Here is a 16922-nt window from a genome sequence, read left to right as displayed (position 1 = left end):
ATGACCCTTGTTTCTAAATATCTTGGTATGTATTTCCTACAAATATGAGTATTTTCCCACAGAATCACAGTGCAGTTATAAATTTCAGAAAAATATAACATGTGTACAATACAATTGTACAAATATTTTGAATACAGAAATGTAAAAATGAAGAGGTTTCCAATATAAGGAAACAATTCCTCTGAAAGGGATGAATAGGTGTTGACATATGGTACGAGAATCTGAAGAATAACATTGGCATAGGATCCTAAAGTTCTAATTTGTAGCATGAAGGAAAAGAAACAGTACAAATATTTCCTACTTTATACTTTCCTGTAAGACAGATCCCACATTCAACATTTTTTTTAGAGCCCTTGTGACATCCTTATTCCTAAGACTATAAATTAAAGGATTTAGAACAGGAGTGAGTATAGTGTAAAAGACAGATACAATCATGTCCTTCTCAGGGGTGTGATAGGAGGTGGGAAGCATGTTGGTATAGACAGCAGCACCATAGAAGAGGATGACCACCATCATGTGGGAAGAACAAGTGGCAAAGGCCTTCTTCCATGCCTCTGCTGAGTTCATCCTGTGGATGGTGAAGAGGATGAAAGAATAGGAGCTTGAAATGATTGTCACAGGGATGAGGAGCATGAGAACACAGTACAGGTACATGAGGGTCTCATAGAGGGAAGTGTCTGAGCAGGAAAGCTTCATTACAGCAGGGACCTCACAGAAGAAATGATGGATTTCCTGGGAACTACAGAAAGGGAAGTTCATGGTGACAGGTGTGAGCATAAATCCATCCACAGATCCAAGAAACCAGGAGGAAGACACCAAGAGGAGACACACCCTATGGTTCATGAGGATAGGATAACGGAGTGGATGGCAGATGGCCACATAGCGGTCATAGGCCATGGCAGCTAGAAGAAAAAATTCTGAACCTACTAGTGTCAAATAAAGAAACATCTGCATCCCGCATTCAGGGGCTGAGATCTTATTCACTCCTGTGACCTGGTCCATGAGCATCTTGGGCACAGTGCCAGAAATGTACATCACATCCATGAGAGACAACTGGGTGATAAAAAAGTACATGGGGTTATGCAGGTGAACATCGCAGTGTATCAGAAGGATCAGGATGGTATTGCCAGACAAGGCCATTAGGAAAACCACAAAAATGACCACATAAAGAAGAGCTGGGTGGTTGGATTTGTTGGAGGCAGGCCCCTGGCCAGGGCGGCCTCCGCCATTAAAAGATGGCGCCTGGCTAGTTGACAGGTTAGGATTGCCTCGTGAGACTAAGCGGAACGCCCAATGAGGAAGTAAACAGCATTGGTTGCTGCGAAGTTGTTCATTTAGGTGCACAGCCTCATTTGCTCCCTGCTGTACCCTGCTCGCTGATTGGTCATGTAAGTGTATATAAGTGTGTAGACTTGCGGAAATAAGGAGAGAGAAGATGCATCCGAACTGGGTCTTCTTGTCGTCCGTGCGGGCCGAGGGCGATAAATGGCGCCGGCACCCGGGAACTAAATAAAGGAATCTTGCAAGGTAATCCACAGGAAAGCGGGGAGTAAAGGTCCGCAGGTAAGCGGGGACATTAGCCACGTTCAAAAGTGGGACTTCCGTGGTAAAGCGGGGAGTAAAGGCCACGTTCAAAAGTGGGAATTCCGCGGTAAAGTGGGGAGTAAAAATAGAAGAACCTTGCAAGGGAGAAGTCCGCAGGTAAGCGGGGTAAAACCACGACAAAGGTGGTGGGAAACTTGTACAAGACTGCAACAAGAAGTGGGGCGGCCATAGAGCTGGGATTTTCTTATCATCGAAACCGCAGGTAAGTGGGGAAGGGACCACGATCAAAGTGGTAGGAATCTTGTACAAGTCCGCAATAAGAAGCGGGGCGGCCTTAGAGCCCGGATTATCTTGTACAAGACTGCAATAAGAAGCGGGGCAGCCTTAGAGCCAGGATTTAGCGAGTCCGCAATAAGAAGCGGCGCGGCCTTAGTGCCAGGATTTTACAAGTCCGCAATAAGCGGGGTGGCCTTAGAGCCGGGATTTAGCGGGGAGTATACGCGGAACAGCCATTAGGTTGGGATTCTAATTATGGGATCTGGACTGTCAAAGTCGAGGTTAGAGGGTTCCCTAAAGGACCTTCTAAAGGTCAATGGCACGCCTTTAAAAACGAAAACTGCTAAGATAAAAACGGTCAAGCAGCAGCTGAAAGACATTCAGCCCGTATGGATTCTTCCCCCAAGCCCTTAGTTCTTTGGAGGACACTGCCCGCCGTAATGCAGTGGCTGGAAATCCTCAGTGGGACCTAGAAATGTTAATGGGAATAGGACCGTATATGGGAAAGCAGGCCCAAATACAATACAACCCTGCGGTGTATCTGCAAATAGCCGCAGCGGCCACTAAAGCATGGAAGACAATTCAGGGCAGTGGGGATTTACAGGATTATCACCCTCGCCCCGCAAGGACGACAAGAAGCCCCAGTTCGGAGGCATCTTCTCTCTATTTCCGCAAGTCTACACACTTATATACGCTTACACGACCAATCAGGGAGCAGGGTACAGGAGGGAGCGAATCAGGCTGTGCACCTAAATGAACAACTTCACTAGCAACCAATGCTGTTTACTTCCTCTTTGGGCGTTCCGCTTAGTCACACGAGGCAATCCTAACCTGTCAACTAGCCAGGTGCCATCTTTTAATGGCGGAGGCCGCCCTGGCCAGGGGCCTGCCTCCGGCATCTCCCCCTTTTTCCTTTTATGGCAAGGATCGTGCCTGTCTTAGGTTGTCAGTGGCGGGGAATATCCTTACCCGTCATCAGACGGCAGATATCAATGATCTGCGTCCTGTCTTAGGTTGGTATATTTCCCCCACTGTGGAGAGCCGTCCAGCAGATGCAAGGAGTCACATAGACGAAAATGCCTGAAGTATGAGGAAGTGAGAATGATTGGCTAGGTAGGGTATGGGTGCGCTCGTGGCTGACACATGAACAGCACCAGGAGCCAAGAGAGAAACGCATGATTACTGCTTGAGAACAATAGAGCCCTACGTGGTTACATAAGGGTTCACGAGGAGACCGCGTGCACGGGGCAGTGATTGGATAGCTGGGCTGGACCGCCTACATGTATATATTGCCAGAACTTGCTTGAGACGTCAGACGCTAATAAAGAAGTTTGCTCCTCATCACGTTTGCGGGTCGTTCTTGCTGGCGAGAGTGACAACTGGTGCCGACAACCCGGGAACTGTCCGCATCGCAAAACGGAGATTGAGATAGAGCAATGATCAGGTAAGGAGTGCACCTATTGCTGTCTATTGACAGGGAAGTTCCCTGGAGACGATCGGAGGTAAGGCGGTTTGTGACGATCTCCAGGGACGATACAAGTAAAGGTTCCCTCGGCAGGGACGATACAAGTAAAGGTTTCCTCGGGATGGGGAACGATCTCAGTAGACGTAGAATGGAAGATCCCCTAAAAGACGTTCTCAAGATGAACGGTACCCCCTTAAAGGCAAAAACAGCCCGAGCCTTTTTAAAGGAAGTAGGAGAGATTGCCCCCTGGTTTATAGAAGAAGGGCTCCTAAATGTGCCACAATGGGAACACCTGGGCGAGGACTTAAAACTCTGCCCCTCTACATCCCCGGGGACTCTCGCCGTGTGGTCCCTGGTGAAAGTATGTTTGCAATCCCCCCGAGAGCCCCTGCAGCGAGCAGTACTACAGGGAGGAAAAGTTTTTGAGCAAGTGAAAGAAGAATCCCGTAAGGGCTCCTCCCGAGACTCTGACCCCGAAAGCGAAAGCTCAGAAGGGATGTCAGAAAGCGAGTTGCAGGAGCTAGGAAAGATAGAGGCAAACAACAAGAAGGAGGAATCTCCCGGTCTCCAGACAGACTTGGAAGCCATGAGGCAACGACTTGAGGATAAAGAGGCGGAATTGCAAAAAGCATTAGGAGAGTTAAGGGTGCAGGGAGAAGTAATGGCGCAGCTGAGAGCAGGGGCGGAAGCCGCAGTTGTGGCGCAGTCGAAATTAAAAACGGAAGTGACGACGCTTCCGCATTCTAGCCCCACAGCGCCACCCCATGAGTGGCCCCCGCCTTATAAGCCCAGCTGCACCAAGACGTGCTATTGTTCGGGCTGCGCCGCGGAAAATTGGAGAGAGGTCCTTGGCCCGGGAAAAGGCTTTTTTCCAGTGTTAGAAGATCAGAATCAGCAGAGGTACCACCAGCCACTAGATTTTAAGTTGGTAAAGCAGCTGAAGGAGGCAGTTAGCGGCTATGGGCCCCAGGCAGCCTTTACGGTCTCCCTTGTGGAGTCGCTGGGAGCACTCTACCTCGCTCCCGAGGATTGGGCCAACTTGACCAGGGCGGTATTAAGTGGAGGACAATATCTAGAATGGAAAATCCAAAATCAGGACAATTGTCTGGACACAGCACGGAGAAATGCAGCCGCGGGTAACCCGCAATGGAATTTAGAAATGCTGACAGGCACGGGGCCATACCTCGGGGCCCAAATGCAGAGTACATACCCCCCTGCGGGAGGAGGAACTAAAAAAGGCCATGGCGCAGCTAAAAGTGAATGAGGAAGTTATGGCGCAGCTGAAATTAAAAGCGGAAGAAGGAGCTATGGCGCAGTTACAAACAAAGACGGAAGTGGTAGATAACTTAGATCCTATGCCCACGCGCCCAGCCCCAACAGCGCCACCTTACGAAGGGCCTCCTCCTTATAAGTCATGCTGCTCAAAAACCTGTTATTGTGCGACATGTACCGCACAAAATTAAAGAAAAAAAAAAAAAGAAATTTTCATTTAGTCCAAAACTTGCAACCTTTTCTAATTCTACCTTTCCTGGTTTAAATTATACATACCAAAACCCTGCCCAAGGAGCTTCTGCCCACCTCTTAGATAAGTGGCTACTCTGTAACACTGCACAAGCATGTACCGATCTGGAAAGCCTGCACTTCCTTAATGGGTCTATATGGCACAACTGTACATACAAGGCACACCCTAGCGCCACGTTTGAGACGAACGTTACCTGCAACTGCACCACAGCCAAAACAATATCCTATCCGCCCACACCTGTTTGCCTCAAGCCCCCTTTTTTCTTTATAGTATTCAATGCCTCCGCCACTAACTATGCTTTTAGTCTTTCTTGTGAGTCACAGAAATGTCTACTTTCTGAATGCTGGAACACCACAGTTGGAGATTCTGCAATCATCACCAAGATCCCGACGTATATCCCGATGCCAGTACAGGTGAACCCCGACAACCTGCCGGTGCTGCTTCGACATAAACGAGACTTTGGAATAACAGCAGCTATTATTGCAGCTCTTGCAGCATCCGCCGCCGCTGCTACTGCCAAGCCTGCGTGCCCCATCCATTCATGCTGGTTGTAGGAAACCTTACAGTAAAAAAGGATAACGCCACTTATCATTTTCTCTTGTTATAACTGTACCCTAACCAATTGTATTCGAGGAATATTGCCAGGCGATGGATTATTAGTAGTAAAAGAGCCTCCATTTGTTATGATCCCAGTTAATATTTCCAAACCATGGTATTCTGACCCCGGTTTAGAATTGTGGGAGCGCGTACAGGCTGCCCTAAGTCGACCCCGACGAGAGCTAGGACTGTTGATACTCGGGATAGTCTCCTTAATCACCCTAATTGCAACAGCCACCACAGCGTCTGTGTCCCTTGCTCAGGCTGTGCATGCTGCTGATACTGTGGATCAGCTCGCACATAACACTTCTGTCGTGCTGGGAATTCAGGAAGATATAGATAAAAGGATTGAAACCCGGTTAAATGCATTATATGATACTGTTAGATTTTTAGGGGAGGAAATTCAGAGCTTAAAATTGCGCACCAGGATCCGGTGTCATAGCGATTATCACTGGATTTGTGTAACCTCTAAGAAATATAATGCCTCTGAGACTTCTTGGGAACGAGTACAACGCCATCTCGAGGGGGTATGGTCTAACTCCAATCTATCCCTTGATCTGTTGCAATTACATCAAGAAATATTAGACATTGAGGAGGCTCCTCATGCAATTTTAAGCTTTGTGAGCTCTTTATTCTCTCACTTCCCTTCTCTGACGCACGCATGGTATGTTGTAGGAACAATTGTAGGAGTACTAGTGATAATTGTTCTTTTCATGTGCCTCTTGCCTTGTGCACTTAAAATTATATTCGCAGAAATTTATAAGGTGAAAACTATTGTACGTAACCACCAGTTAATCACTCGCAGTAGGCTCAGAGTACCACCTTGAATGCCACTCAAGTATCTCTTGGCTCCGTCAGCAATTGGGTTAGTATGTTATAACAATCAGTCTCATTCCTCAAAAACTGGGCAGGCATAAGACCCCTGATTATGCTGATGATTCTGGCTCAAGTACTCCTTCTAAAATGCATCTGTAGAATTGCGCGACAACAGCGGCTATAGCAACGGGCTTTGGTCTAAGCCATGATGGCTCTGGAGGTCGGGACCTCCCCCCAAATATGATCGGTAGTCAAAGACGGGTAAGACTGATCCCACACCATAGCAACCTAAGACAGGGGCTCTTCGACCCGGGAGAGTACCCGATGACGGGTAAGCATGTGTGCTGAGGATTGGCAACCTAAGACAGGCACGATCCCTGCCATATAAACAAATAAAAAAGGGGGAGCTGTGGAGAGCCGTCCAGCAGATGCAAGGAGTCACGTAGACGAAAATGCCTAAAGTATGAGGAAGTGAGAATGATTGGCTAGGTAGGGTATGGGTGCGCTCGTGGCTGACACATGAACAGCACCAGGAGCCAAGAGAGAAACGCATGATTACTGCTTGAGAACAATAGAGCCCTACGTGGTTACATAAGGGTTCACGAGGAGACCGCGTGCACGGGGCAGTGATTGGATAGCTGGGCTGGACCGCCTACATGTATATATTGCCAGAACTTGCTTGAGACGTCAGACGCTAATAAAGAAGTTTGCTCCTCATCACGTTTGCGGGTCGTTCTTGCTGGCGAGAGCGACACCCCACCAATCTTACATGTCGTTGACTACCAATCCAGCATACTTAGCCACACTTGGGGGAATGTTCCAGCCTCGATGGCTAACAAGGCCTGCAATATGGCTTGCTGTTGCCTATGTTGCTGTCGGCTCCAAATTTGCAGTTTCCCTACTAGCAGAATCAAGCCCACTACGAGGATTGTCATCAGACCAATTATGCTAGCCCATTGTTTCATAAAGATTAACACACCTTGCAATGCTTTGATTATCTCTGGGAGGGTTGCAAGCTCAACTCTGGTGTTATTTATCCTTGTTATGCCTAGTAGCAGGTGCTGAGTATAGTTTTGGAATTTGGTGGACTAATTCCCCCGCAAGTATTGGGAGAGCTGTCGGGAGACATTCTGTAAGTCACTCATATTAGTATAGGCTATGGAGGTTACACAAATTGCCGGGAAGGGTACTATACATCCCAGTCCCAATAGGGCCCCCCATAGGTCCACTTGTTCTTGAACCAAATCCACTCTCTGGTTGACTATCAGGATTCCTGCTAGCAGATGTGCATTGATCTGAGTCTGTGTTTGAAGGGCAGCTGCCATTCCTTCTGCAAGGGTGTTCACAGCTTCTGCAGTGGGTATAGTTGCAGCAAGCGAGACTGCTGCTGCCGTGGCAGCTGCTGTAGATATAGCCAATGCTGTCACAATGGCAGCTGTGATACCAAAATCTCTCTTCTTTCTGGATAGCACCACCGGTAACTTGTCCTCTGGAATGGAAACTGAGATAGGAACATGGGTAGGGATACGCATAATCACAGCTAGCTTGAAGGCCGTGACATTCCAGCACTGGGAAAGATAGCAATTCTTAGTGCAATTCAACGTATCATTCAGCTCACTAGCATTTGTTACGAGGAAAAGGAACGGTGGCCAGACACATATGAGAGTGGGCTGATAAGTAATATTATTGGGACAAGACACATTAACTGTTGTCTCAAAGGTACTAGAGTCATTTTGTTTATAAGAACAGTTGAGGAATTTGCCACCATTTAACATGGACACTGCTCAGATATCAGTACATGCTCCTAGCAAGTTACAGACCTGCCATGCATCAAAGGGAGAGGAAGGAATATGAGAGAAGAGTTAGTCGCTGGTAAAGGATATGGCCATGCTTTAACGACTGCCCACAGCTCTCTGGCTTCAGTCTGCCACAGGAGGTTTAGCATCCCCAGAGTTATCATCAGCATCTTCAGCATCATGACTGGTGTTTGGAGGCAAGGCTGCACGCACCAGCTGCTCTGGGATCCAAATTGGAGCCTCCTTTTCCTGTGGAAAAACACATACAGACCCCCTACTCCATACTAACACTGGATCTGGTCCATTCCACTTTCCTGTGAGGATGTCCTTCCAAAGTACTAAAGGCTTAGGGAAAGCAGCAGCATCACTTGCATGTCTGTCTGCAGCGGATTTACCCGTTTTGTCCAATGTTAAAAAATTCAAAATAAAGAGAATGGTGTTGAGCTTATCTTTAGGGGACCTGAAGGTGTCCCCTATTCCCCCTTTTTGTTTATAAAGCACATTTTTTATTGTAAGATGCGCGCGCTCCACAACACCCTGTCCTTGTGGGTTATAGGGTATTCCATGTATCAAGTGAATGTCAAGTTGTTGTAGGAAGGCTTTAAAGGGTTGTGAGGTGTAGGCTGGACCATTATCCAAGATATGTTCATGTCTCTGTAGATACCTGCTCTGGAATAATTTTCGCCTCAGTGCATACGGGGGAAAAATCCAGAGATGTTATCACCCATTGCCTACAGGCTATCGCGGCATGGGGAAAGCCACGCCAATTAAAGACAGATAATGGTCCAGCCTACACCTCACAACCCTTTAAAGCCTTCCTACAACAACTTGACATTCACTTGATACATGGAATACCCTATAACCCACAAGGACAGGGTGTTGTGGAGCGTGCGCATCTTATAATAAAAAATGCGCTTTATAAACAAAAAGGGGGAATAGGGGACACCTTCAGGTCCCCTAAAGATAAGCTCAACACCATTCTCTTTATTTTGAATTTTTTAACATTGGACAAAACGGGTAAATCCGCTGCAGACAGACATGCAAGTGATGCTGCTGCTTTCCCTAAGCCTTTAGTACTTTGGAAGGACATCCTCACAGGAAAGTGGAATGGACCAGATCCAGTGTTAGTATGGAGTAGGGGGTCTGTATGTGTTTTTCCACAGGAAAAGGAGGCTCCAATTTGGATCCCAGAGCGGCTGGTGCGTGCAGGCTTGCCTCCAAACACCAGTCATGATGCTGAAGATGCTGATGATAACTCTGGGGATGCTAAACCTCCTGCGGCAGACTCAAGCCAGAGAGCTGTGGGCAGTGGTTAAAGCATGGCCATATCGTTTACCAGTGACTAACTCTTCTCTCATATTCCTTCCTCTCCCTTTGATGCATGGCAGGTCTGTAACTTGCTAGGAGCATGTACTGATATCTGAGCAGTGTCCATGTTAAATGGTGGCAAATTCCTCAACTGTTCTTATAAACAAAATGACTCTAGTACCTTTGAGACAACAGTTAATGTGTCTTGTCCCAATAATATTACTTATCAGCCCACTCTCATATGTGTCTGGCCACCGTTCCTTTTCCTCGTAACAAATGCTAGCGAGCTGAATGATACGTTGAATTGCACTAAGAATTGCTATCTTTCCCAGTGCTGGAATGTCACGGCCTTCAAGCTAGCTGTGATTATGCGTATCCCTACCCATGTTCCTATCTCAGTTTCCATTCCAGAGGACAAGTTACCGGTGGTGCTATCCAGAAAGAAGAGAGATTTTGGTATCACAGCTGCCATTGTGACAGCATTGGCTATATCTACAGCAGCTGCCACGGCAGCAGCAGTCTCGCTTGCTGCAACTATACCCACTGCAGAAGCTGTGAACACCCTTGCAGAAGGAATGGCGGCTGCCCTTCAAACACAGACTCAGATCAATGCACATCTGCTAGCAGGAATCCTGATAGTCAACCAGAGAGTGGATTTGGTTCAAGAACAAGTGGACCTATGGGGGGCCCTATTGGGACTGGGATGTATAGTACCCTTCCCGGCAATTTGTGTAACCTCCATAGCCTATACTAATATGAGTGACTTACAGAATGTCTCCCGACAGCTCTCCCAATACTTGCGGGGGAATTAGTCCACCAAATTCCAAAACTATACTCAGCACCTGCTACTAGGCATAACAAGGATAAATAACACCAGAGTTGAGCTTGCAACCCTCCCAGAGATAATCAAAGCATTGCAAGGTGTGTTAATCTTTATGAAACAATGGGCTAGCATAATTGGTCTGATGATAATCCTTGTAATGGGCTTGATTCTGCTAGTATTTGGAGGCAACAGCAACATAGGCAACAGCAAGCCATGGTGCAGGCCTTGTTAGCCATCGAGGCTGGAACATCCCCCCAAGTGTGGCTAAGTATGCTGGATCGGTAGTCAACGACAGGTAAGATTGGTGGGGGAAATATACCAACCCAAGACAAGACGCAGATCATTGATATCTGCCGTCCGATGATGAGTAAAGATATTCCCCGCCACTGACAACCTAAGACAGGCACGATCCTTGCCATAAAAGAAAAAAGGGGGAGATGTCGGGGGCAGGCCCCTGGCCAGGGCGGCCTCCGCCATTAAAAGATGGCACCTGGCTAGTTGCCGGGTTAGGATTGCCTCGTGAGACTAAGCAGAATGCCCAAAGAGGAAGTAAACAGCATTGGTTGCTAGCGAAGTTGTTCATTTAGGTGCACAGCCAGATTCACTCCCTCCTGTACCCTGCCTGCTGATTGGTCATGTAAGCGTATATAAGTGTGTAGACTTGCGGAAATAAGGAGAGAGAAGATGCATCCGAACTGGGGCTTCTTGTCGTCCTTGCGGGCCGAGGGCGATAGGATTGACTGAAGATTCCCACTAGATCAAAATCTAATCATCCAGTATGGTTGGCCACCCGTGTTATTCTCCATTGGATTTTACCTGAATCACCAAGGAGAACTGTAGAGTTAATAGATCACTCATGGCATCTGACAACCTGAAATAAAATTTAAGTGAGCTTGTGTGTGTGTCAGTGTGCATGTTTACACACAGGAACCCAGGGTACTAATAAAGGGAAATTCTGAGGACTTATAAATTGTAGGAGTATAAATTACCTATAATTGAACAAATTTAATAGAAATTTAGGAATTCACAAATCAAAAATATCAGTACCTTAGGGGAACCTGAGTGGCATAGTTGGTTAAGTCCCCAACTTTTGACCAAGTTTTGATCTCATGGTCACAGTTTGAGCCCTGCTCCACTAGGCTCAACACCAAGCAGGGAGACTTCTTGAGATTCTTTTTCTCCCTCTCCCTTTGCCCTGTCCCCTGTTATCTTTCTCTCTCTGTAAAAACAAAAACAAAATCAAAAAACAAAAACAAAAAATACATCTTTAAAAAATATTCATGCCTTAATAATTCCATTACTGGTTATGCATTTCCCCCAAATAAAGCAAAAACACTAATGTATGGACATATATGTTTATTTTAATTTTTATCAGATTTTCATATGATTTTTAAAACATTTTTATTTAAATTTCAGCTAGTTTATATACAGTGTAATTTTAGTTTCAGGTGCCACATACTGTGTAATATTGGTTTCAGGTGCACAATATAGTGATTCAACACTTCCATACAACACTTGGTGCATACCACAATATCTGCATTCCTTAATCCCCACTTAATCCATCCCCTTCCCACTTCCCTTTGGTAACCATCAGTTTATTCTCTCTCTTTTTCCCTCTCTCTTTTCCCCCCTTTACTTTATCTCTCTCTTTCCCCCCTTTACTTTCTTGTTTTGTTTATTCCACATATAAGTGAGATCATCTGACTTTTGTTTTTCTCTGATTAACTTATTTTCCATAACATTATATTCTCTAGCTCCATCCATGACAATGCAAATGGCAAGATTTCATTCATTCATATATTTATATATGCATCCCTATTCTTATGTTATTCTTATTCAGAGTAGTTAAGATATGGAAACAATCTTTCCATATGGAATCTAACTGTCCATTGATAGATGAATGTATAAGGAAGGAGTGGTATGTATGTGTGTGTTTGTATATTCCATGCAGACAATGGACTGTTATGCAGCCATAAAATCCATAACATTTTGCCCTTTGTAACAGCATGGATGGGCCCACATGGTATTATATTAAGTGAAGTAAGTCAGACTGAGAAAGACAAATGCCACATAAACTAAGTTCTGTATGTGGAATGTAAAAACAGAAATGAATGATTAAGCAAAAAGCTAACCATATGTGTAAATACAAAGAAGAAACTGATGGTTGCTAGAGAAGAAAGTGATGGAGTAGTGACAAAATGGGTGAAGAAGAATGTGAGATACTGTCTTCCAGTTATGGAATAAATAAGTGACAGGAATAAAAGGCTCAGCATAAGGAATATAGCCCATTAAATTGTATATTTTGTTTTATTTTTTCCTTTATTTTTATTTTATTATTTCTTTAAATTTGAGTATAGTTTACAATGTTTCATTAACAAGTTTATATCCACTATGCTATGTTCATCATAAATACAGCTAACATCTATTTCATTGCATTTCTATTAAAATATTGATTATATTCCTGTGCCTTACCATTCCATAATCGGGGGCCTGTGTCTCCTTCTCCCCTTCACCCATTTTGACCCACTCTCCATCATCCTGATAATGTCTCATGACAGATGGTAGGTACACTTGTTGTGAGCACATAATAACTTAACCTTGTGAAACACTATGTTGTAAATATAAAACTGATGGAACACTGTGTGTCGAGTATATTCAAATAAAAACATTTTTAAAAGGATATTGGTAGGGGAGGGAAGCAAGATGGCAGAAGATTAGAGGATCTCATTTCATCTGGTCCCTTGAATTTAGCTAGATAAGTTTCCAGCCATTCTGAACACCTATAATTTCAACCATGGAGGTTTAAGAAAATAATTGTTGGATTTTAAAAATAGTAAAAAGACCACTTTTGTAAGTTAGGATGTATGGAGAAGTGAATTTGATGGAATAGTTGGATGACAAATGGTGGGGAGAGGGATCTTCCATAAGCCAGCTACCAGAAAGTGATATAGCCTGAGTGCAAAATACGAACTTTTAGAAGTCTGCTCTAGTAAGAGACATCCCTGCCTGAAAGATGTTCATGTGGCAAAGCAGGGAAGAATCCTAGGTGGGAGGCTGTGGTTTCAGGAAACCCAGGATTGCAGAAAGAATAAGAGTTCCTGAGTCAGCAGAGTTTGCAAGCATTTGAGCAAGAAATAGTCTATGGTCAGTGAGCCTGGGAAGGGGGTCCTCATATCCATTTGCCCTAAACCACAAACTGAGGCACAATTGAATGACTGCTCTCCATGTGGGGGCCTAAAAAAGGACAGAAACATGGTGACCTTCTACCTTCCCCTAGGAGGACTGATGCAGGCATGCACCACAGAAATCTGAACTTTAGCACACAGAAAAGTGAGGACTGCTTATCCCTGAGGACTTACTGGGAAGGAAGAGGGAGCTGCCATATTTCAGTTCCAGGACTGGAGATTAGCCTGACTATTTTTACTTTCATCCTCTAAAGAGGCACCAAAAACTTAGGGAACCAAAGCCCCAAGCAGCAAATAATGGACAGGAGAGGAGAATTTGAGATATCACTAATTCCATAAAATGAAACAATATTGGAATTATTGGAGTCTCAGGGAAAGAAGAAAGAGAGAGAAAGACAGAAGGTGTACTTGAGCAAATCATAGTTTAGAACTTTCTTAATCTGGGGAGGGAGACGGGCATTTATTTCCAAAACGTAGAAAGAATACCCCCTAAAATAAAAATAGACCAATACCCTGAAATATAATAGTTAAGCTTGCAGATTTCAGAGATTAAGGAGAAAAGCAATATTCAATAAATGGTTCTGGGAAATATGGGCAATCACATGGAGAAGAATGAAACTGGATGATTTTCTTACATCATACACAAAGATAAACTCAAAATGGATGAAAGACTTAATGTGAGACAGGAATCCATCAAAATCCTGGAGGAGAACACAGGCAGCCATCACTTTGACCTCAGCTGCAGCATATTCTTCCTAGACACATCTCTAAAGGCAAGGGAAACAAAAGCAAAGAGGAACTTCATTTTTGGGGACTTCATCAAGATAAAAACTTCTGCATCACAAAGAAAACTAAAAGGCACCGAATGGAATGGGAGAAGATATTTGCCAATGACATGTCATATAAAAGGCTAATTTCCAAGATCTATAAAGAACTTCTCAAACTCAACACCCAAAAACTATAATAGAGTCAAGAAATGGGCAAAATGCATGAAAGACATTTCTTCAAAGAAGACAAACAAATGGCCAACAGACACATGAAAAAAAATGCTACACATCACAAGCCATCAGGGAAATCCAAATGAAAACCACAATAGATACCACCTCACACCAGTCAGGATGGCTAAAATTAATAACTCGAGAAACACAGATGTTGGAGAGGAAGCAGAGAAAGAGGAATCATTTTAACTTGTTGGTGGGAATCCAACTTGGTGCAGCCACTCTGGAGAACAGTGTGGAGGTTCTTTAAAAAGTTAAAAATAGGGCTACTCTATTGCACTACTATGTATTTACCCCAAATATACAAATGTAGTAATCCAAAAGGGCACGTGTACCCCGTTCATAGCAGCAATGCCCATAATAGCTAAAAAGTAGAAAGAGCTGAGATGTACATCAACAAATGAATGGATAAAGTATATGTTTTTAATATATACAGTGAAATATTAGTCACACACCAGAAAGGATGAATACTTACCATTTTCATTGACATAGATGGAACTGGATGATATTATGCGGAGCAAATAAGTCAATCAGAGAAAGATTATCATATAGTTTCACTCATATGAGCAATGTAAGAAACAGCACAGAGGATCATAGGGAAAGGGAGGGATAAGTGAATGGGAACTCACGAGAGAGGGAGAGAGACAAAGTATGAAAAACAAATATTAGAAACAAACTGAGGATTTCTGGAGGCATGGTAGATGGGGGATGGAGTAATTGGGTTATGGACCTTATTGAGGGCATGTGATGTGATGATAACTGGGTGTTATATGCAACTGATATTATTATAAAACATCTGAAACTAATGATGTACTATATGTTGACTAATTGAATTTAAATTAAGAAGGGATATAGGTAACTTATAAAAGATTTCCACAGTTCAGGGTTTTTAGAATTCCTGATTATAGTGTTATTTATCAATGAATATAGAATATATAGAATATTCCACAATCACTGCCCTTTGAAAACACAAAAAGTGAATCACTAAAAAAAGAATAAAACCCCTTATTTCTGGAGGTATATATATACCTTTTATTTATGTTTTATTTATATATTTATATATAAATATGTAATATATTTATTTATATATTTATTATATATATATTATATATGATCTAATTATATATATATATATATATATATATATATATATATATATTTTAATCAACTTCCCTGGTGTAGGAATCCAACTGGATCTTAAAAACTGTTAGAGATATAGTCCAAAAATGAAAGGTTTAGAAAGTACAGACATAATTTGTGGAATAACCATACCAGAACTTAAAATCTCCTTTGTGATGCTCTGTGTTTATGTGGAGTAAGTAAGCCCTGCATCCACAGTAACAGATGAGTTCCTCACTAATATCCAGCCTCTTAGATATCCTAGGGACATCAGTTTAGGAACCCATACTTTGAATCTGGACTATGACTCTGGGCCCAGCTTATCCTCTATCCACCAATTTTTTGTCCACTTTGCATAAGAAGTGGATAGTAAAGTTAGATCTCAGTATGTTCAGGGTTAAATTATGTAAAATAAAGTTACAGATGAGTAAGTATATACATTGCTAAAGAGTTAAGATCTATAATAATTATTGTACAGATTATGTGTAAGATATAGCTGTTAACATGTTTGTTTTATGATATAAGATGAATTACTCCTATTTGCCAGTTTTAGTATCTTTTCATACACATAAGGATTTAGATTTGATAGTTTCTGTGGTCTATATGTATATTCTGTTTAAACAGATCTTTAAGGGAATCTTACCTTTTTTTTTTCTAGTATAGCTTCTCCATCTTCATTTACACAAAGATCCTACCACTCATTCTAGATTTAAGGAGGGAGAGCTGTCATTTATAAGATCATTGTCATTTATAGGACAAACCTTCAGTTTCCACAAGCATCATCTACTTTATTGTCTGTGGCAACCAATTTTTCATGGGAACTGAAATGCAGAGAAAATAACTGAGCAACAGTGAATTGTTTCTGTCTCCAATTCAATTCCCCTTCTTGTGTCTGGCTACTCAAAGCCTACATCAGCGTTAAGTGCTAAAAACAAATAACATAAATCAAAATTGTTACACTGAAGGAGGTCAGAGTCCATCTACGCAGGCAAAATAAGTTGTGTGTGTGTGTGTGTGTGTGTGTGTATTTAAAGTATAGTTTAAAATGACTCAGAATAAGAAAGCACAGTAGAAGTGGGTCTGCTTACAATTTAATGAATCTTGGGACACTGAAAAAATTATTTAAAAAATTTTAAAATAAGGCATAGTAAAAATAAAATACATCTGTACTTTCTGAAAAGAATCAGTAATAACTGCTTTTATATTTTATCTAATGAATGTTAAAGATTAGCAACGTTTAAGTTTCTGAAATGTTAAATTTCAAAGGCCCTTACCAACATAAAAAGAAATATTGGCTCTTCTGTCTAGGAAGAGTTTAGAAATTGTTATGATTCAGGTATATTTCAATAATAATCTCTAACTTTCAAAACATTTTATACTCTTATAATGATTCCAAAGACTAATTACAAGAGTCAACTTATTAAGATTGTCCAGTTCTGAGTGCTAAAGGAGTAGAAAACACTGAAAATTAA

The 16922-nt window shown here is 42.9% G+C and overlaps 1 protein-coding gene across 1 annotated transcript; it reads right to left on the bottom strand.

The window, feature by feature from the left end:
* Nucleotides 1–297: 297 nt before the first annotated feature.
* On the bottom strand, nt 298–12665 carry LOC116587152 (olfactory receptor 2T29-like). Its single transcript, XM_032337894.1, is given in 4 exon segments — nt 298–1190; nt 10887–10964; nt 11074–11137; nt 12621–12665. Coding segments are annotated over 4 exon segments (1080 nt in total).
* Between the last annotated feature and the right edge of the window lie 4257 nt (nt 12666–16922).

The sequence above is a fragment of the Mustela erminea genome, chromosome 3, assembly GCF_009829155.1.
Source record: "Mustela erminea isolate mMusErm1 chromosome 3, mMusErm1.Pri, whole genome shotgun sequence".
Lineage (NCBI taxonomy): Eukaryota > Metazoa > Chordata > Mammalia > Carnivora > Mustelidae > Mustela > Mustela erminea.
The sequence above is the reverse complement of the archived record's forward strand: the minus strand, read 5'-3'. Positions and strand labels throughout refer to the sequence as shown.